The 22,535-nt window shown below is 39.3% G+C and overlaps 1 protein-coding gene across 2 annotated transcripts in view; it reads left to right on the top strand.

Moving 5' to 3' along the window:
• SLC9A2 (solute carrier family 9 member A2) overlaps positions 1–22,535 on the top strand; it is a 97,126-nt gene that overhangs the window by 65,008 nt on the left and 9,583 nt on the right. For both annotated transcript variants that reach the window (XM_077914920.1, XM_077914921.1), the window contains exons 6-9: positions 8,996–9,085; positions 9,868–9,938; positions 15,937–16,098; positions 21,577–21,673. In XM_077914920.1, the coding sequence (XP_077771046.1) occupies positions 8,996–9,085; positions 9,868–9,938; positions 15,937–16,098; positions 21,577–21,673 (420 nt within the window). The remainder of the gene's footprint in view (positions 1–8,995; positions 9,086–9,867; positions 9,939–15,936; positions 16,099–21,576; positions 21,674–22,535) is intronic.

Raw genomic sequence — 22,535 nt, 5'->3', positions numbered from 1 at the left:
TTATTTATTTATTTTTAAAAAAGATTTTATTTACCGACTCATGAGAGAGAGAGAGAGAGAGAGAGAGATTGAGAGAGAGAAGCAGAGACACAGGCAGAGGGAGAAGCAGGCTCCATGTGGGGAGCCTGACGTGGGATTTGGTCCCAGGTCTCCAGGATCAGGACCTGGGCTGAAGGCGGCGCCAAACCGCTGAGCCACTGGGGCTGCCCTAGGAGGTACTTAAATTTTCTTTTTTCTGTTTAACAGTTCATCACAGAATACTTTCTAGGTGGCTGACTCAGGCCCAAGCTCTTTTTATATAATCTCATTTAATCCTCATAACACTTCTGTGGCACAGAACTCTATCACTGAGGACACTGAGGCACCGAGCCTGTACTCCAGTGCCTTTCCCAAGTCTACACAGATAGTAAAAGGTGGAACGGGGCCCAGTTCATTCATACCTCTAAATAAAGTGCATAGTCGTTGTTCAATATTGTGACTCACTGTGCTCCTCCTCCTCCGCCATTCATCAGTTCCCTGAAAAGCAGTTTATCCTTCATCCATCCATACCTCCTGTGCTGGGGACAGGTTGTCCTGTGTGAGGAATCCTGGAGAAGAAGGCCTTGGGAGCCCCTGTCCTAAGTCAAGAAGTGGCCACTTCCTGTTACTATTTTTATCACTAGCGCCCTCCTACTGCACGTACCCACCAGTGATGGCTTACTTGTGCCGGGCACTCGGACAAGGCCTTCCCTATGTGTATTATCTCATTTCATCCTCACAAAACAAACCTTTGAGAAGGAACCCTGTGAGGCAGAAAGAGAGAAAGAAGGCTGACCCAAGGGCACACGAAAGTCAATGAGAAAAGCTGAGGTTGAGCCTTGGACTCTGACCCACAGATGTGTTCAGAACTACTGAATGCCAGTGACTTCACTCAGGAGACGTGATTTACCAGGTCATGGTTGGTAACAGTTTCAGTTACAGGAACACATATGAGTTTTGCTTCAAATACACCATGTCCTTCTTATACACCTGAGAGAAGCAAATGCCCCTGTCTTTATCTTTTTAGTAGAGTGTTTATAGGATCCTTGTAAAAAGTCCTCCAATTTGCTACTCCCACACTTTACCTGGGGCAGAATGGTGCATTGAATCCATTTTGCCTTGAGCCTTTTAATCTCTCAGGAGCACCCTAGAGCATCAGGCTTGAGGGGAACAGTCAGGCAGGGGTGAGTGACTCACCACCTCTCCTAGGCCAGCTGCCTTGTCCTTAGCACTCCCAGCGATCCCTGCCAAGGCTTAGTCAGTGCTCTCAGAACTTAAGGTGTCAAATACAAAAATAGAACCATGTTAGTCTAGTGTAACTAGGAACTGGGTCATTTGGAGATGTATATATCAGCTGCTAATCATCCACATAAGTGTTTCTCAAACATCTATAGTGCAGAACCGGCCCCCTCCTCTGGCATCACGGACACATGCATTTGTAAAATCCAAGAAAAATGACCAGAAGGGAAGATGTAATTCAGGAGAGGACATACAAAAGACAAGCTCAAAATTTTTAGTTAGTAGACCCAACAGACATAAAAGGTGTCTTCAATCACATTTCTTCAATCAGAACAAGCATAGCGTAGGGAAAAGGAAAGAATTACAGAAAAGTATACTGTTTTTCAATGAATGTGTGTGTAGGTGATTAATATAGAGTCATTATTCTATTTATAATATCTTGGCTTTCGGGAATTGTAAATCAACCAGAAGATATGGGTGAAGTTTAGATTCCCCATCTTCAAAGCCTACGCACCCACTTTGAATGAATAGTGTGTCTATCAATATTTAACTGTGATTAACAGTTTTTGATGTGACAAGTGAAAAAAAAAAACAGAGGCTACAAACAGAGTAGTTTAGATGTATTGGCTGTATTTGGCACCGTAAACATATTAAATTAACCCTTTAGAGATTTTTCAGGGAGTCCATAGTTGGAGTCTGTAAGCATACCCCATGGACAGTCTTCTCCTCTAATTAGGTTTAAGGATAACCTGGCAAAGCTCTGTCTGATGCTCACTTGGAAGAGGAATTTCTGTAGTTCCACATACTGTAATCTCCTGCACTGTTGTCTGACCCACCCCTTTGTGTGTACAGATTGGAGACTAACGGATCTGGCTCGTAAGAGGCTCTGGGTTATGAACACACATGTGCATACACACACAAATGAAGACAACACTCCCTTCAGTTAGGATCTTTTTTTCTCAGAATACATCAATAATTAAGGAACTCGGAGAAAAGAAGCTGAAAGAAAATAGTTAATGGGTTATAAACATAGTAGGAATAATTAATTATAATCTATGCATAACATGTTGCCTTCTGATTACGGGCTATGCATTCTTTTTCAAGTGACAACTCCTATGTTGATAGATCTATCATTAAACTTCTAAATGTCTCCCCCCCTTTTATTTCAATATTTCTTATAGTGAGGTCTTCCATCCCAGTATTATTGAGTTAGCACTGTCTTCTAGAATAGAATTCCACGTGACATATGGTTTATTATCTGATACTTAGATTTATAATGAGAATTTTTTAACATTCCTTGAATCATATTGATAATTAGGAGAGTAACCTCTTGATGAAGAACATTAACATGTTACCAGAATACAGTCTTGCTTGTGGAATATTGAATGAGTAAACAATTGTGATTCTTTGGGCACGTGAATTCATTTTCTTTTAGATAAGATTGGTAACATTACATAAAATATAAGCTGTCTCTCATTTTAAATTTATATTCAAGATCGGAGACAAGGTAGAGTCCAGTAGTAGAAAACACAGACGTTGGAGCAAGGCTGTCCTGGGTTGACATTCTGGTTAATATTCTGATAGTTATTGCCCAGAACAACCTCTGTGAGCTTCTGTTGACTTTAGGGGCTCTACACTAGGCCTGGAGCCTGCTAAAGATTCTCTCTTTCCCTCTCCCTCTCCATCTGCCCCTTCCCCTCCCAATAAAAAAATAAAAATTAAAGATCCAGATAATGGTACCTTCCTCCTAGGCAATAGAGAAGATATTTGCATGTAAACATAGTAGTTAATGCAAACAACTTGCCTGATGATTTAACCTGATGATTTGCTATGTTTTAATTATGACATTAAGTAAAATGGTAGTAGAAAGAAGAAAGACAATGCCCTTTGATGTACTTTTCTTTTCTTTGATTTTTTATTTATTTATGATAGTCACAGAGAGAGAGAGAGAGAGAAGCAGAGGCATAGGCAGAGGGAGAAGCAGGCTCCATGCACCAGGAGCCCGACGTGGGACTCGATCCGGGGTCTCCAGGATCGCGCCCTGGGCCAAAGGCAGGCGCCAAACCACTGCGCCACCCAGGGATCCCCTTTTCTTTTCTTTGAAAGGAAAAATGATTGCAGAACACTCCAACAATCTGGTCATTATTTAATGAATCCCTATAATCATGTAGCAGACCCTCTGGAAATCCATCTAGCAGCCCGGCAGGTAGCAAAGTTGACTGGAATTCAAGAGAGGACAGTCCCTTTCTGCCTCCACGACAGATCTGTGTTGTGTCTTTTGTAAGTCATTGTCCAGAAGTATGAAGCATCTAAGGTTTTACCCTATTTGCAAGTTAACAAGTTTAACTTGCCTGTAAAATCTCCATGGATGCTTGCAGAAGACACCTGACTCCTGCGTCATAGACAAAGGGCTTTGTTACTCATGGCAAAAGCAGTAGTCAGAGGTGGGTGTTGGTTTGTGTCAGTGTTCCACACCCCAGGTACCCCCCCACCCCCCGCCACAGAGGTCTCAGGATGGATGTCTACACATGCAGTGGGCAACATTACAGGAGACAGGCCCAGGGCTTGAGGATCTATCATTCTTTGTCTCAAGGGTGACATGACTTCATCTCTCAATGTTGCTCATTGCAAATGCAACCCTGAAAAATGACCTGGGTAAAGGCAGTTGAGGCACTGCATCATTGACACCCCCACCCTGCAAGAGTGTGTGGGACCTCAGGACCCTTTCCCAATAATCAAATACTTCTGGAGGTGCCTCGGTAGCTCAGTGGATTAAGTGTCTGACTCTTGATTTCAGCTCAGGTCATGATCTCAAGGTGGTGAGATTAAGTCCTACGTGGGGCTCTGCACTAGGCCTGGAGCCTACTAAAGATTCTCTCTTTCCCTGTCCCTCTCCCTCTGCCCCTCCCCCCCAATAAAAAAAAAAAAAAACTTTGCTGACTTAGCCTGTCAAACTAGGGTGATGATGCCAACTATTTTATAGGCATTGTATTTTAGTTTATCAAATGAACGGTCATATTTAAGATATGTAGATGGCGTAGCAATGACACATCCCTATATTTAATTAACATACTAAATGGAGTTCTGGAATTAACAGACATTCATTCTGGTACTACAATAAAATGAGTAAGATGATCAGGATTTTTTGAGATTAAAAAAAATGTATATGAATAATTTAGGCTGTAAGAGAAAGTACAAAGATAGTTTGTGACTGAGCAACTAGGTAAAAGAAGGTGATGTTTAATTTAGCATCAGGGGAGTATTGGGTTTGAAGGGTGGAGAATCAGGTGTTTGGTTTTAGACACACACGTCTTGGACATGCATATCTGCCTATTAGACATCCAGGTGGAGGTACTGGCGAGGCAATTGTATGTATGGGTCTAGAATTTATGGAAGAAGACAGAATGGGAAATAGAAATTTGAGACACATTGGTATATAGATGGTCTGTAGAACATGAGTCTGAAAGAAGCAATTCAGGAGCAAGCATAGGAAGAGTATAGAAAAGGAAGTGTACCAATATTGAGAAGTCATGAAAATGTTCAGGAACCAGGCAAGGAGAGGAAAAAGGTGAATAGTAGAATGGGAGAAAAAGCATGAGGAGTTCAGCTAGAAGTGAAAAAAATGTTCAGGAAGAAGAGAGTTCTAGCAACTGTGACAAATGGGATCACAGTCAGGCAAGGTGGGAGCAGAGAGCGAACTACTGGATGCAGCAAGTCCATGATGAGTGGACATCTTCACAAGAGCGCTGGGGTCAGATGGTGAGGAATTTCTGATCAGTTGGATTCCAGGGAGAAGGATAAAGAGAGATTGGAGACGGGAGATACAAGACAAAGTCTGGTGAGGTCTGGGAGAGGACAGGGGTGGTAGTGAGAGGGGAATGTGTGCCAGAAGAGGGCTTTTGTTTGTGTTTTTCAAAGATGAGAGCCATGGGAGCATGCCTGAGTGCTTGCTGGTGGCACAGTAAAGAGAAAGCCATGATTTAGGGGAAGAGACACGTCTGACAGCCAGTTTGAGCACAATGCGGTTAAGTCTGGAAAGAAAGGCTGGGAGACGGCGTGAAGAGCATGAAAAACCACTTATATGGTTCTTGCCCACTTACCTATTCAACAATAAACACTGTGTGTGCAACCAGGCTTAGGATCTCTGTGATCAAGTCTGTGATCATAGGATATGGTATAGTAGAGCAATGATAGCGACATTTTTGTTGTTGTTGTTAGAGAGTTCCTTTAAGTTTTTCTAGAAGTTGTCTACTACATAGCAGAGAAATATAAGGTAGTTCCTCCCACCTTTTTTTTTTCTCCCCAAAAAAATTTAATTAAAAAAAGAAAACCAACAAGAAATCCTTTTCTTCTAAAAGCTCAAACCGAAAGAATGTTCACCAGACAGCAGTTCTTTTTTGAGGAAAAAAAGCAGGCAGGGCAGGTGAAGACAGAGGTGGCACAGGTGGAAAACATAGCTCACCTGGCTGTCCTGTTCATTCCTGCTGTTAAATGATTCCCTTCCATCAGGTCTGGCCCCGAGGTGTTGTGTGTGTTGTGCCAAAGCCAAATGAACGGGTAAACATTTCATTTGTATCTTGCAAATATGTTTTTCAATGGTTTGATGGAAAACCAAGGGTTCCTTTATTGTTTAAACCTACTTGGATGGTAACAAGCTATTTTTCTAAGCCTTGTTAGGCTGCTTCCCAGTTGACTTGAATTGGAAATTTTCCAATGTGGTTATAAAATAAGGTGCCTTCTCAAAAGTTGGTTGTTGGTTTTGTTTTTGCTTTTCCTTTATTTCTTCCAACCCAAGACCCAGGGCTCCTAGAGTATAGCTTCCAGCTTGGGGAACTTAATATGACACTCGCAGATGTCATGTCCTCTGCCTCCAAAATAGATGGATTGAGGAAGGAAGGAAAAAGAGGGAGAGGAACCTATCACATCATTCCTGTTGACATGACATGACAACTGCAAATACTTCAGAGAGCAAATAGGAGACTCTTAAAGGAGCTGTTTAAATACCGGTTATTCAGAGGCAGTGTCAGTGATCCATGGCATATAACCAATATATTTTATTAATCATAAACTACAATATGTGATATATTTAGAAACTGAGTGCTCTAGGCAGCAAGCCACACTTGCTTCCTGTAGTTGATCAGTTTTGTTTTATTGTTGTTTAATTTGTGATGGTGCATTAACTTCTAAATCTAGAAGGATTATCTATCCACTGGAAGGAGTCTGCATCCGGATTGGGGCCTGTGTCCTATCTTTATTTTTCTGTCCCATATTTACAACTGCTGGGCCCTCATAGAATTTTTTTTTAAATGAATACTCATAGGAAAAAAAGCATATGAAACAACAGTTAACATCCTTAGAACACATTATGTAGTTTCAACGTTGGATTGATTTTGTTGATTTTTTTTTTTTTTTTCCTGGAGTGGTAATTAAACCAGTGGTTTCATGGAATCTGAAATTTAGTAAACCACATGTTTACACCCATTTTCATTTACATAAGTTAAAAGTTACAGAATATATGTTGATTAGAAAACTGTTTATTACCTCCTGTATTATTTCAAAGTGGCAGACTGAATTGCAAATAGAACATAAGGTGTGTCTTATCCCAAATTTGGTCAAAATTGGCTCACACTCCAGAAAGATAAAGTCAAGCTTAAAAATGCCTGAAGCTGGATTGATGGAGCACATTGAATGACCTCCTTTGAAAAACGTGTATGGGGGCACCTGGGTGGCTTAAGCGTCTGCCTTCAGCTCAGGTTATGATCCCAGGGTTCTGGGATCGAGCCCCACATCGGGCTCCCCATTCAGTAGGGAGTCTGCTTATCTCTCTCCCTCTGCTCCTCTACCTAGCCTGTGCTTGCCTTCTATCACTCTCTCTCTTCAAATACATAAGTAAAATCTTAAAAAAAAAAAAGTGTGTATGTATGTCACAGTTTACATTATCAAAAGCATTCTTAAATAAAGACATGCAGAAAGGTGAGATGAAATCAAATGCATGGCAGGGAACATTATCTCAATATACGCATCCCCTCCCTCCCCCCACAATCCAGTTACCCCCTCCCCACCATGCATGTGTTCCCCATGCCAAGAATGGCTGGCCACCTGCTACCACGCAGGAGTCTTAGGGATCTTCCTTGACCACCCATTCTCACCCCTCTTCACTTGGCCCAATTTAGTGCTACTGTGTTGTAATTTTAAGTATATTCGCTGGTTGTTTTGATATCTGTGAGTTCTCCTGTCACTGTTCTTTTCCTAAATTTTTCTGATTACTGCTCCAGACTAATTTAGAGCTGCCCTCTCAAGTTCTGTTAATAAAAATCCTTTGAAATAGGTCATTGGAATTTTATTGCAAATACTGAGATAAAGTTGTCAACATAATATTGCTATGTAATCCCATTTGGGAACTGTCTTTTAAAAATTCAGATCTTTTGAATATCCTTTTACCAAGTTTTATAGTTCTTTTTGTAAAGGTTTTATGCATTCTGTGATAGGACTATATATTACATATATATATATACATGTATATGAGTATATACACATCTTATGTAATATGTAAAATATATATTACATATTATTATGTGTTAGTACATGTCAATTATATATATGTATTTTCTTTCATGTAGGTGTTTATTCTGATTCTTTTTTTAAATTAGTATATGGGGTGGATTTCTGTATGTTGATTTTGTGTTTAATCACTTAATTATAATTTCTTGGTATTTTTATTTTATTTTATTTTATTTTATTTTTTCTTGGTATTTTTAAATGAAAAAAATTGTCTTAGATATTTTAGGACAAACACTAGATCATTCATGAGCAACAGAAATCTTGTTATTTCATTTTTAGTGTCTATACTTCTCCCTCTCTCTTATTTAACTGACTGGGACAGGCAGGACTGTGTCAAGTTCTAATGGAAAAGCTTTTAATGTTTAATTATTAAGTCAGATGTTCACTATAGATTTCTGGCAGATAGCTTTTTTTTTTTTATCATGTTAAGGAAATATTTTTTTTCTCTTCTTAGATTACTAAATAGCTTATGGTTCTCTCCATTTTTCAAGTTCACAAACATGCCCAAACCCCTCTGTACCCTCTTTCACCACTGATTCTTTGCTCATGGTTGGTCCCTGCTATGATATCCTTTCAACATCTTTTAAGACTACTCTTCAGTGTTGCCTCTCTATAAGGCCTTTCTGGACCAGCTTCCTGTGTCTCTCTTATTCTTCCTTTGCATATTTGTAACTGTTTTTGGCATATCCTTCTCCCTTTAAAACTACAAAATCCTAGGACTGAGTGCCTTAACCATTTAACTTTTTTGTATCCCAAATGCCGAAGACACGTGTGCAGCAGAAGTACCATTAACATGGTTTTAGTAAATAATGAATATAAGAATTATTAAAAAGTTTTCTATGGATGATGCAAGTAGGTGAATCCCCTTACTTGGATAATACTTTATTGTTTTCTGGAATTTCTTTCTCTGTTTCTTAGAATTACTTCGAAGTAGTTTGCAATTTCTTCAACTTTGTCCATTGTTTGTTTTCTAGTAGAACATGTTAGGACATGGCCCTCTGAAAATATGCCAGTTATTGGAGAGGAGGAAAAATTAACAAAATGTTGTATATGTTCTGTTAAATCTTGAGAGGAGGATATCTTTTGTTGGTTACCAAAGCTCAGAAGAATAAAAGTTGTTCTTGAATTTTTCACTTAATTTTATTAGAAGATACACCTTTGTTTTTTTTCTGTGCAGGGAATTACTATCCGACCACTAGTGGAATTTCTTGATGTTAAGAGGTCCAATAAGAAACAGCAAGCAGTCAGTGAAGAAATCCATTGCCGGGTAAGTGTTAATGTAGTAATAATGATTTAAATGATAGAAGAAAAACTTGGTGGATTCAGTTGACAGCATATTCTGGCACTCCTTTCCTGAAGGAGAAGGAAAGGCAGAGGGGAAAAGGGAGAGAGGGCCAAGAAGGGCATGAGTTGGGGGGTGTAGAGTGAGCACAGCCCCAGGGTGCCTTCTCCAGATTAATCTGCTAGATCCCTCGGGAATGCGAGAACAAAGAATCCTTTTTTTTTTTTTTTTTAAGATTTTATTTTAGAGAGAGAGAATGAGAGATCACAAGCAAGGGAAGGGGCAGAGAGCGAGGGAGAGTGAGAATCCCAAGCAGAATCCCTGCTTAGCTCAGACCTGACTCGGGGCTCAATCCTGTGACCCTGAGGTCATGACCTGAGTAGAAACCAAGAGCCGGCTGCTCAACCCACTAAGCCACCCAGGCACCCCAGGAACAAGGAATCCCTCTTGTAAACTTCCTTCAATCTGAAAATGTTTCCACTGGAAAACTAGCATCATATTTCATATTTTCCAAAATTATGAACAGACTGTTATGAGGAGAAAAATAACCTGAAAATTATCTAATACTGATATAATAAAATCAGTGTATTTAGAGATGAATCATTGTTTCATTGCTTTTAGTAAAAATAAAACAAAACAAACAAAAACCCAACAACAAGAAGAAGCAAAAACAGTCAGGGTCTTTGAAGTTTAGGCATCCTATAAGTAGAGTGCAAATTACTGATTTAGGGTAAAAATTAATCAGTAGCCTACTTTTTCTGTTTTAGTTTTTTGATCATGTGAAGACTGGGATTGAAGATGTTTGTGGACATTGGGGTCACAACTTTTGGAGAGACAAGTAAGAAGGTCTTCCGCCATTATATTATGAAGCGGCTCTGGCTCACTCTGGAAGCAGGACTTACTGACCTGTGTTTTTTTTTCAGAGTTGCAAATCTTTCCTGTGTTGTGCCATAGTGTGTCCTTTAAGATAAAGTTCAGCAAATCACAGAGACCTGGAGCAAGATAGAGGCTTATTTTGCTCCCCTGTAAGAAGCCAGAGCTCTGTAGCTAATGTAGGTGTAATAGATGAACTTTGCTCCACACACACCTCATGGTCTCAGGATGCTTCTGTCCTGGTGAATCCACTAACATCTTCCATTTCCAAGGTTGACTCTTAGACCAGAATGGGTGCTCCAGCATTAGCCATCATGCATACGGTCCAGGCTGCATGTAGGAAGAAAGATAATGTGGAGACAAAGGACATGTACTGGCTTCCTCTTAACTGAAGTTATCAGAAGCTTTCACGCAATTCTTCCAGTTACACACGTGGCCTGGCCTTCTGTGGCTAGCACTCAGCCATGTAGGCATTTCTCACTGCAAGGGAGGCTGAGGAATGCAGTCTATTTGGTGAAAAACTGAGGATTCTGTTCCTATTTGTTCGCCCACACATGTTGAGGGGCTTTGTCAGATGCAGAGGTTGGAGCACCTAATATTATAAATAGACTAACAAGTATTTTACAAATACATTTTAAATACAAATATTGTAACAAATAGAAGTAACAAATGTTCCTAAAGCTAAATTTGTAAAGATTATATGTGCTTATGTAAATGTGTCTATCTAGTTCTTTTTTTATTATTATTATTATTATTTTAATCTTAAATGGCTTTGCGGTGGATAAATAGAATTCAGTGCCTGTCTTCAAGGATCTCATAGTTGAAATGGACGAGGTGTCCTAGCTGGGCAGAATTAGGTACGTGCTTGAAAATAAACTGAAAAGCAGACTTATGGGATTGATTCTGACAGCAGGCTCAGGGACCACGAAGTGTAGGAGCTGGCTCACCTGGCCCCCAGGAGCTGACAGTGAGCCTCATTCACAAGGGTAGGGGTAGCTCGAGGCAGCCATGCTGGGGGTGTGCCTTGGAACTGACAAATGTTATAAACCAGGGCCTTTTTTCGTCCCCATAAAGCAATTTGTGAACATTTATCAGCACATCACTGGTTAGGAAGGCCTTTGGAAGGAGACAGATGACAGATTTAAACTCTATTTTGGTAGCTTCCTCTTGCCTTCTTGCCTTGGCTTTCCTCACTTGCTAATAGTTTCTGGCCCTCCCCTCTGCAAATTTACGTGAAGTTAACCAGCCTTCCAGTGTATGTAGTTTAACAGAAGGGTGCTGTTGAGTGCTCATTGTCTGTTCACATGTTCTGATATGATACTGGATTATATGAGAAGTATAAACCATAGACTCAGGACTTTAAAATTTTAACAATATAATAAAGGCCACAAAACAGTCACACAGCAAATGTGTGTATGCGTGTGTATGTGCGTGTGTATGTGAGATATCATTAAGTGATGAGATGCATTGCAGAGATTTTAAGTGCTAAAACAACCTTTACAAACCTGACCACACTGTTTACTAATGTGGAAAAGCCTCTTGGACCTTGTGTTACCGTAATATGTAAAGAAAAAATATTTTATTCGTATGGAGAGAGCACCCAGTTAGTTACATGGGGGCACAAAGTAATAAAGCAAACTAAACTCTCCATTGTAAAAATATGGGAAAAAGATGACCATTTATCTTGGGCAGGATTTACATTTTTGAAGGCAGGAGGTAGGTGAGAGAACCCTACCCATCTGCCCTGTGACTTTCTATGCCACCCTGCTTTACGTCCCTGGGACCTTCCTACCTAACAAAGATGGATCCTTGTCTTTGCCAAGCCAGCGATTCAGACTTTTTCTGCCTCCCATTCTGTTTTTTTTTTTTTTTTTTTTTTTTATCCTCAGCCAGGTCTATTTTCCACTTACATCCTCCCTTTCCACCTGACTGCTTTCCTTCCTTCTCCAGCATTCCATCATCAGTCCTTCCCTGGAGGGACAAGAGAGAGCAGTCACCCGGAACAGTTGGTCCCTTTCCAATGGGGAGACTGGGTTAAGGATTTATACCACTCTTCTGCCTCCCAGACAAGGGTAAATAGACGTGAGTAGATGTAGGCATCAGGGCAGCAGTCCCTGGGGCAGTGTTAGGAGAAAGTAGTAGACTCTGTGATCATGTGGATTTGGTCTGGAACCTTTGGTAAAAGAACTTCAGGGAAAGTCTGGCTACATTTCAGGCAGAGATACTGTGTCTCTGGGGTACTGTGAGTCTGTTCAGGCAAACATCTACAGCCTGCCAGGCTAATTGGACCATAAATACTAAAGGTGGCAGAGCCAACTCTGATTTCATGTCTGAAAGGTAATATGGCTATGTGTCTCACATTTTTCTCTGCAGCGTACATACTTCACTCAACCCCTGTATATTTCCATGCATGACATTCTCCAGGTAAGGTTCACATAATTCCCTGGATTGTCAAGCACACTGTATATCGCAGGTAGAGCAGAGAAGTGTGTGTGAGTATGGAGGAATTTGGTGCTGACGCAGGTCATATTTAAAATTAGCTCTGCTCAGATCCTATCTCTGGTATGTACATAATTGTTGATGTTACTGAAGATCACATATAAAGAAGAGGATTGTTTTAGGTATGTTGGGTATCTTTCCATTTCTTCTGGAATCCTTAATGCTGTGGATTTCTAGTGGTCTTGCCAGAGAATTTGTGAGGCATCTGATCCTTGGAGAAACGGTAAGGCTTTTTGATTAGGCAAGTTTCTCAAACTTGGTAAAAGGAGTCTAATGATGGAGAAAGAGAGTGCCTCAGTGTAGGTTGGCAGAGAAATGAAAGGTGTGAAAATAAAGAGAGTACAGGGTTCCTATGCTAAATGGGTCAGATGCTCTTGCCCTTAATGCTTATTCTTCCTTTTGTTTCTCTCCAGTGAAAAGCCAAAACAATAATAAAAATAACAGAAGTTTAAAGAGTCCTGGCCCAATGGCCTAGTGTGAAATTCAGAATAAACTTCAAAAAAACTTGGCCCCTGTCTATCGTAGTGGCCAGTTGAATGGATGACTCTTAAATTATTCATCACCCTCCAGTGTAGAAACAAAGACTAGTAACAAGAATGTGGGCTCACCTTGTTTCCTTTCATAGCACAGGTGTACCTGTAAACCTCCTTGGGCTTATGGTAATCACTGTAATGCATTTCTTTCTTTCTCAACAAATACTCATTGCATGCTGTTTTGCTTACCTGTTAGCATAATGATGTTACATAACAAACCACCCTGATACTTAGCTGCTCAAACAACAGTCACATTATTAAAGCCCATGAGTCACGAGTCTGAGAGTCCAGGATCTGGGCTGTGCTGGGCTGATGCGGCCCCGGCTTGCTCATGCTTCAGAGGCTTGGTTGGTTGTCAGCTGATCCCAGCTGGCCTTCTCTGATGTGACTGGAGGGACTGAACTTTATTTCATGTGGCATTCCCCTTTGTCCTGGGACTAAAGAGTCACCCCACCCATATCCTTCTCATGGTAATTGTGGAAACAAGAGAAGTAAGCTTAATATGCAAGCTCATTTTAAGCCTCTGCTCTAATTGTCTTGTCTGCTAGAGGTCACTGACCAGAGCAGGGAACATTACTGGGGCCAGTGGCAGGAAACAGGACAGCCCAGGCCACCTAGGCCATGGTGGAAGGACATTGCCAAGTATTATGGCAGAGGGTGTCATATACAGGGAGGAATTGAGACCAAATGATCCGTTCTACAATCTGCGCTTATAGTGTGCCTGGCACTGTCCTAGGCACTGGGGATATGAGAAAAAGTGGAAAAAAAAATTCTGGCCCATATGTATCATTCTAGTGCTAGAGGACAGAAAGGAAGATAAATTGTATAGCGTGTTAGAAAATGATAATTGCTATGGAAAAAAAATACACCTGCAGGTGTATAGGAATCCAGGTGGTGGGAGGAGGCATGCAGTTCTAATGGGATGGACGGGAAAGGCTCTTTTGAAAAATGACTGCTGAGGAAAGACTTAAAAGGAGGGTCTGCAACAGAGCCCTGAAGGTGTATTGGGGGAGGATCTTCTTGGTGGAAGGAACACCAGGTATCAAGGCCCATGGTTGGGAGCAGAGCTGGTGAGTTTCCAGGGAAGGAAGGATACCAGTGAGGCTGGACATGAGAAGCACAGTGCTAAGATAGGCAGCTCCAAATTGTGTAGGGTCTCCAGGTTGTTGTACATGTTCTCAAGAGAGATGTAGAGTTTTAGGTGGTTTGACTTATATTTTATCAGGATCACTCTGGCTACTGTGTCGAGTAGTCTGTAGGAATGCTGTGGTGGAAGCAGGGACACCAGTTGGGTGCCTGTTGCAAGAATCCCCTGAGGGATGATGATGTCTTAGACCAGGGTAGATCCAAGAGATAGGGGTATAGAAGGGGTGAAGAAGCATGGTTTGATTGTGTGTGTTGATGGTGGAACTAACAGAAATTGCCAACAGAGTGGATATGGAGTATTAGTTTTCTAGAGTTGCTACAACAAAGTGCCACCGATTGGGTGGTTTAAACAGTAGAAATTTATTTTCTCACAGTTGTGCAGGCTAGAAGTCCAAGATCAAAATATCAGCAGAGTTGGTTTCTTCTGTGGGCTGCAAGGGAAACATGTGTTACAGACCTTTCTCTTAGGCTTGCAGACAGCTGCCTTCCTGCCTCTTTATGTGTCTATGTCCAAATTGCCTTTAGTCATAGAGACAACAGTCCTATTAGTTTGAGAACCACCCTAATGACCTCATATTAAACGCTATCCCCAAATACAGTCACAGTCTGAGGTACTAGGGGTGAGGACTTCAACCTGTGAATATTTAAGGGCACACAATTCAGGCCATAACGTGGAATGTGAAAGAAGGAGAAGGATCAGAGGTGGCATCAGGTTTTTTGATCTGGTAGAGTGGTCATTTTTTTTTTTTTAATTTTTATTTATTTATGATAGTTACAGAAAGAGAGAGAGGCAGAGACACAGGCAGAGGGAGAAGCAGGCTCCATGCACCGGGAGCCTGACGTGGGATTCGATCCCGGGTCTCCAGGATCGCGCCCTGGGCCAAAGGCAGGCACCAAACCGCTGCGCCACCCAGGGATCCCTGGTAGAGTGGTCATTAATTGAAATGGTGAGGAATACAGGAGAAGATACGTTCAATCTGGGAACATCAAGTTTGAGAACTAGACATCCAAGTGGGGGTGTTAACTAGGCAGCTGAATATTCATTTCTGGGGCTTGGGTGTGAGGCTGAGGCAGGAGATACAAATGTGGGAGTCACTGGCACAGAGATGCCATTAAAATCATGAGACTGGGCAACATGGCCAGAGAGCGAGTGGAGGTAAATAGGATCAAGAGGCCAGAAAGAAGAAAAAGACCCAACCAAAGAGTCTGAGAAAGAGGTAGGGGGAACCTAAGGTAGTGTGACATTCTGGAAGGTGATGTGTTTAAGCAGGAGAGGTCAGGAAAGGTGAGGACTAACGATTGGCCATTGGACTTACACTGTGGGGGTCACCAATGACCTCAATATGAGTAGCTTCAGTGGAGTATTGTGGGCAAAAGCCTAACTTGTGAATGTTCAAGAGAAAAATCAGAGGAGAGGAATAGATGTAGGAAGTATTAATACTTTTGAGTAATGTTGCTGAAAGGAGAAGCAGCAAAATCGCAAATGTTAAATATACATAGATATATTTTAATATATAATTGGTGAATATTAGATATATGTCTATCATGACTATATAAAAAATGTACCGATAGTAATATTTACATATACATATATTTTTACATATGTATATATTCAGGTATGCACATATGAAAATATATATAATCAGACAAGCTAAACACTACTACTCAATTTATCCCTGGGTGTGGTAGAAATGATGGTAAAACAGGCTTGTGTTTTGGTTTTGCTTTATTTTGTTTTTTGGTCATTGTAGTATTAATTGAAGCTTGGATTTGCTTTATTTCCAGGTTTAAGAAGTTCGATGACAAATACCTGCGGAAGCTTTTGATTCGAGAAAACCAACCCAAATCAAGCATTGTGTCTTTATATAAAAAGCTTGAAATAAAACATGCCATTGAGATGGCGGAGACGGGGATGATAAGTGCTGTTCCTTCTTTTGCATCTCTGAAGTAAGTACTGTTTTGAAAATTAAAGTTAGTATTACCAAGTATGTCTTAATAGTTTTTTGAAACCAGTGATGGTAACAAATTTCACTCATGTCCTAGACCTCATGGAAGAATGAGATTCTGGTTAAAATGTGAAGTCTCGAAATGTATACCTTATGTTATGTCACATCAGGTAACATCATGTTATGTTATTTTAGAATTGACTAGTCAGAAAATACTTTGTCATATTTAGGATAATTATGCCTGTATTATATTTTCTTGAGGTCATTCATTGCTTTGTAAAAGTACCTCTTTAGCAAGTATTTTGAAATGGAATATCTTAAGGTGTGTTATTGTAAATATGCATGTAATTTATAGTTATTTCCTCATGAATTAGTCATGCAATCATATTTTAAGGCTTGCAAAAAACATCAGGGATCATCTGGTATAGTGGTTATTAACCCCTGCTGTATATTACAAATACCTTAGGAGCATTAAATAATATGATGACCAGGGCCTAGGTGTAGGTATATTTTATTTATCAGTTTTTCAGATATTTTCAATATGCAGTCAGGATTGAGAGCCACTCATCTACTGTGTCTCCCTAATTTTAAAAATGAGGAAATGAAGATTCAGAATGGTAAAGTGACTTACCCAGAATCTTATTGCAAATCCTCAGTAAATGCTCAGTTAACAGTAGGTCATTTTATCATGTAAGCATCAATCCTTCCCTACCACAAAAAATGATAGAAATTATGGGTTCTGCTGACTTCTTTCACTGATGAGCTTGAAATGCATTTAAAATACATGTCACTTAATTAAAATACTGTCTATGGGAGAGCTGAAATGAGACAGGAAATGCCAAATCACACTCAACCATATAAACTAGGAGGATTTTTACTAAGACTGTAAATCCTCTATTAAAATTATGGAAGTTTACACAATCCAGAATAAAAAGAAACAGTGATCAGGATGGCTTGGAGGTAAAGGTATTATACTGCACTTAAAAACAGTAGTGGATTGAACAGAGTGACTGGTTTATAGTCCTACCCTGCAGTAATTCACTGTGTGACCTTAGACTGGTTCATCTATTGCCCTGAGATTGAGTTTCTTCAAGTAGAAAATGGGACAAGACTTGATCTTTGTTGCCATCTAGCTTTACAAGTTAATGATCTTTCTTATGCACTATTCCATTTGCAATTGTAGCAAGGGATAATTCAATTATTCAGCTTCACAAAGGAGAGCCATTGTCTTTGTGATCACAGAAGAAAAAATCTTAGTTTTCCGCTCTGTTTATAGTTCTTTTGGAAGCTGGCAGTAAGCAGAACAAAGGCAAAGATTTAAGGTTATGAAGTAGGTAGCACAATTAATGGTCAGCTGCATAGATAGATAAATGAATACCAACCATATTGAGCATTCCACATCTCTTGAAATGTTTTCTTTAGCGGAAATTAGAAGTGAAAAGGGAGGAAATAAGGTATTATATTTCTGACAGTGATGGATTAAGTGTTCTAGACCAAACTATGCTATGAAAACAGCTAGAAAAAAAAAAAAAAGACAAATATGTTTTAAAAATCTGCTTAAAAGCTGGAAAGTACCAGTACAGTAAGGAATTTCTTGACCAAGAGTCAACAGAGAAGGGAAGTCCAAGAAGATGGAACCGGCATTTGGTGCCCTTTCTTCACTGGATCACAGAAAAGTCTAAAAGCCTAAAACAGAAGTTTTGATAGACTGATTGGTGTTTGAGAATACATACAGTTGGAAATCAGGACCTACCAGGGAGGAGGAGCTTTTGTACTCAGCTATAGGTTATTACTTCAGAATTCTACAACTTAACCCTCAAAGAAGAGAAGTCTAGCCTAGAATTATCTCAATTCATGATTGTTTAAATCTGGGATTGATATTACTTTTATCCCAGCTGATTGAGAGAAATAAACTTAACTTTTCTTTGGAGGAAAATAAGATGATAGTCTTAAACTACCTCCATGATTTTTCATGCATAATGTCTAGCAACCAATCAAAAGCATGTGAGTAAATAAGGAAATGTTATTGAAAACTTAGAGAAAAAAAAGATAAAAACAGAGTAGTAACAGACACAAGTGGATGGCAGATAATTGAATATAAGGGTGGCTTAAGAGTCAAAAATCAATCCGTTATTTGCCATATTTTCAGTTCTTCTCAAATTGATCTATAGATTCAAAGCAATTCCATTAAAAATCCCAGTGTGTTTGTGTGTGTGAATCATTAGACAGTCTGGTCCTAAAGTTTCTATGGAAACGTAAAGGGCCCAAATTAACCAAGACAAGATTGTCTTCAAAACTGAAGAACAAATTTAAAGGATTTACACTATTAGGTAGCAAGACTTTCTGTAAAGCTCCCATGACTGAGACAGTATCTTTTGCAAAGACAAAAGGACAAATAGACCAGCAGAAGGAAGTAAGAGTTTGGAGTAGACCTACACTTACTGGATATGGATACTTAACTAATGGCAAAGTTTACAGTAGTACAAAGCAGTAGGGAAAAGATGGCCTGAAAAAACAAAAAACAAAAAAACAAAAACTGGTCCTGGGTCAATTAGGGATCCATATGGAGATAAAGTGAAATTGACCACTAGGTCACATTGTATCAAGCCAAGGAGTATCATAGGTATGCATGTGAGCAGTGAAACAGTACAGCTTTTGAAAATCGTATGAGAGAATATCATCTTACTGTTTTGATAGGAAAAGATTTCATTGAAGGAATGAAAGGCAAGCCATAAAATGGGAGAAGATACTTGCCTCACATAAAACTGACAAAGGTCTAAAAAAAGAAAAAAAAAAGATAGTCCTATGGAAATATGGACAAGGGACTTGTTCAGGCAGTTTACAAAAGAAGGTATTCAAATGGTCAGTAATCATATGCGTGTTCCAAAATACGTATATGAGAATACTTACAAAAACATTGTCATATCCAAAAGTTAGAAATAACACAAACACCCATCAACAGTAAAATGGATAAATCATTACATATTCATGTGATGGAATATTATACAATGAGTAAAATGAACAAACCAAGTTACATGTCATAACACAGATGCATCTAAATGCAATGCCTAAGCAAAAGAAGCTAAGTTTAAAAGACTATTATTAAAAAATCCATCCATCCATCCATACATACATATACTTAATGCATTTAAAAGACTCCATTTATAGAGAATTCAGACTTGGGTACAACTGTTCTGTCAACTCAGAAATTAGGATAGTGGTTGTTTTTGTCAAAGAGGGAGGAAGTAGTGATTATTGGGGGGCAAAATATGACTTGGTTTCTGGGGTTCTAGTTCATGTTGTTTTTACTTGAATAGTGGTTGCACAAGTACATTCACTTTGTGATAGTTCATTGAGCCATACGTGGCAGATTCACATATTTTTCTATTTTTGTATTATATTCCAATAGAATAAATTTAAATGTATGCTTCATTATGCACTTAACACTAGAGTTACACAAACATTTGTTGGATACAACTTGGTGGGAACATTGTTATAAGAATGCAAGATCCATTGCTCCAAAATTGTTACCTCTTGACCTTTTAAGTCCTTCTAAAAATTCTGTGAATTAACTTTGCTGATCAAAAACCTGATTAGAAACCTAGACAGCAATTTGAATAACAATGCCTTAGTCTAAGAAGATGCTTCTTAAAAACTCACCCAAGCCATTGAGATTGAGGTGAAAATGAATCATATATATCTACAGAAGTCTGCCCTGATGAAGCCTTAGATTTCTATGTTTATTCCTTTGTGTTTCTCCATTACTTTATGGGCATAGGTAATCAATATCATGTTTATTTTTTGTAAACAATTTTGCATTTAAAAAAAAATAAGAGAACTGTGCTCTTCAATTGGTATGTTCCTAGGCCATCTTGTGTTTAGATCTGCATTAATAGGGACACCTGGGTTGCTCAGTGGTTGAGCATCTGCCTTTGGTTCAGGTCATGATCTCAGGGTCCTAGGGTCGAGTCCCGTATTGGGCTCCCTGCCTGTTTCTCCCTCTGCCGATGTCTCTGCTTCTTTCTGGTGTCTCTCATGAATAAATAAAATCTTTTTAAAAATCTGCGTTAATATATATAAACTTCTCAGCTTTATCTTCTTAATTTATCTTCTTATGTATTTTATTGTACTATATATTTTTGTAGGCCCCTTCAAAGCCTTTTTGAAGAAGTTAGGATAAAACTGTACAAATACAGTTGGTTCTCATTGTTGCAGTAGTTATGTTCTATAAAATTGCCCTGAATGCTGATTGTGAATACTGAACCCTTGCTTCTAAGGGAAATACAGGGTTAGGTTCTTGGTGAGCCTCTGGTCACAACATTTTCATCAACCAATTGATACATAACCTTATTTTATGTGTGCTTCTATTTAAAGACACCTTATTTTTAAAAAAATATAGACACCTTATTTAATATTTATTGTTTCATTAACATTCCACTCATGGCCAACAGCACCATAATTCATGCTTGAACAAAGCTCATGTGACATGACTTTTCTCTGGAAGGCACATCACAGCTTTCTTTTGCTTAGGAACATTCAACAGCACTTCGGACCTATGCTTGGGGGCCATTTTAAATAGTGAAGTCACCAATAGCACGGAAATATGAAAAATGTGTCATTAAATAGACTGTGAAAAGGATATTTGTTTACAGTAGAGGAAGGTGCTAAAACAGGAAGGCAGAGCATCATCATATTTAGCCTCATCTAGGAACCTGTGCACTGGGGAACTCAAATTTTCCCCCACTTAGTGCATGTTTATGAAAAAGTATCATGTGTACTGACACCATGTTTAGGTGACTTTGCAAATATGAAATCCTTGAATAATGATGATTGATTGTATATACGTACATATTATAAATGGTGTCTTTGCAAATATTTGTAATGAAGTGTTTAAAAGACTAGGCCTCGATAGCAAAATGTAGGTAATTGAGTTTCTGTTAGAACAAACCCAATTGTAGATTACCTTATTAGAGAGTATTAAAAATAATAAAGTGACAGCATTATAAGCTACTACAGTTTTTCTTCCTTAAAAAATATTTGCGTGGAAAAAAAGAAGTAATTGCATGAACAGACTGAAAACTTGTGCATGATTAAACTTGTTTTGAATAATTTTGACACTGAAAAGTTTTAGAATTTGGAGTTATTTTACTTTTTAGACTTTTTAAAAAAGAGTTTTTATTTATTCATGAGAGACACAGAGATAGAGGCAGGGACAAAGGCAGAGGGAGAAGCAGGCTCCCTGTGGGGAGCCCGATGTGGGAGTCGATCCCAGGCCCCCGGGATCACGACCTGAGCGGAAAGCAGACACTCAACCACTGAGCCACCCAGGTGTCCCTGGAGTTATTTAAAAATATTGAATACTCCCTAAGTGTTATTCTTTAAGATTCTTCTTAAATGATATTGTATCTCCAAAAAGGAAAAAATATGATTCCAGTATCTGTTGAATAGTAAAATATATTCTTTTTCTAACCTTTCACAGTGATTGCCGGGAAGAAAAAATAAGGAAGCTCACACCTGGTGAAATGGATGAAATTCGAGAAATATTATCCAGAAATCTCTATCAAATCCGTCAGCGAGTGAGAATAATTTATTTAGCAAAATGTTTCCTTGCCTTTGGCTAAAAATATGCCTTCTCATTTCGTGCTACTCCGTTGTAGCAGACATTGCCCAACCATTTACGCCAGCCTTTTGCATGTTGCACATCAGGCATCTTCTCTTCTCTGAGAGTCCCGTCTTATTAGGGTACACTCCCTCTTAGACACCATGGGGAAAGTGTGGGAGTCCCCAGGAGTTCTGCTACTGTGGATTTGCAGATAAAAGCATCTGAGTTAGTTGTGGCTCTCATTTAATTTTTTTTTTTATAAATGAAATCTCTTTAGAGCTTAGAGAAAACTTAAGAGCTTTAAGAAAACTTATTAAAACATATTTTTCATTACTCATAAAGTACTATAGTTTCTTCCTTTAATGTATCTCCTAAGTGCTGTTCCATTGTTAATACCTCGTTCTAACAATTGGCTAACAACATAGCTAACATTTCCAGGATGCATGCAATTGGCCATGCCCCATTTCAGCATATATTAACTCAGTCTTCCAAGTGGTGTTACTACTGTTTCCACTTTATAGATGAATCAATTAAGGTACTGGGAGGGGAGGTGGCACACAGACCACATAGCTGGTCAGAAACCTTCCTCACTCATGTTGGGGTCATTTCTGTACCTTCTTAGCTGGTCTCCCCAGATGCGATCCCCAGTCCCTCCTGAGTTATGGTTGCTCCGCCGCCTTCTTCACAGCACCTTTAATGGCAGCATTCTCTTATTTAAAATGAAACAAGCAACAGTTGTGGCTTATAGGCTAAACTATTCTTTCAGAATTCGGGATCTCTAATTCTCAGTTCTGCTGTGTCTGACCTGACATCTCCCTTCCCTCCCCAAATGCCCA

Source organism: Canis aureus, chromosome 11, assembly GCF_053574225.1.
Source record: "Canis aureus isolate CA01 chromosome 11, VMU_Caureus_v.1.0, whole genome shotgun sequence".
Classification (NCBI taxonomy): Eukaryota; Metazoa; Chordata; class Mammalia; order Carnivora; family Canidae; genus Canis; species Canis aureus.
Note: the sequence above shows the minus strand (reverse complement) of the source record. Positions and strands in the feature narration are given on the sequence as shown.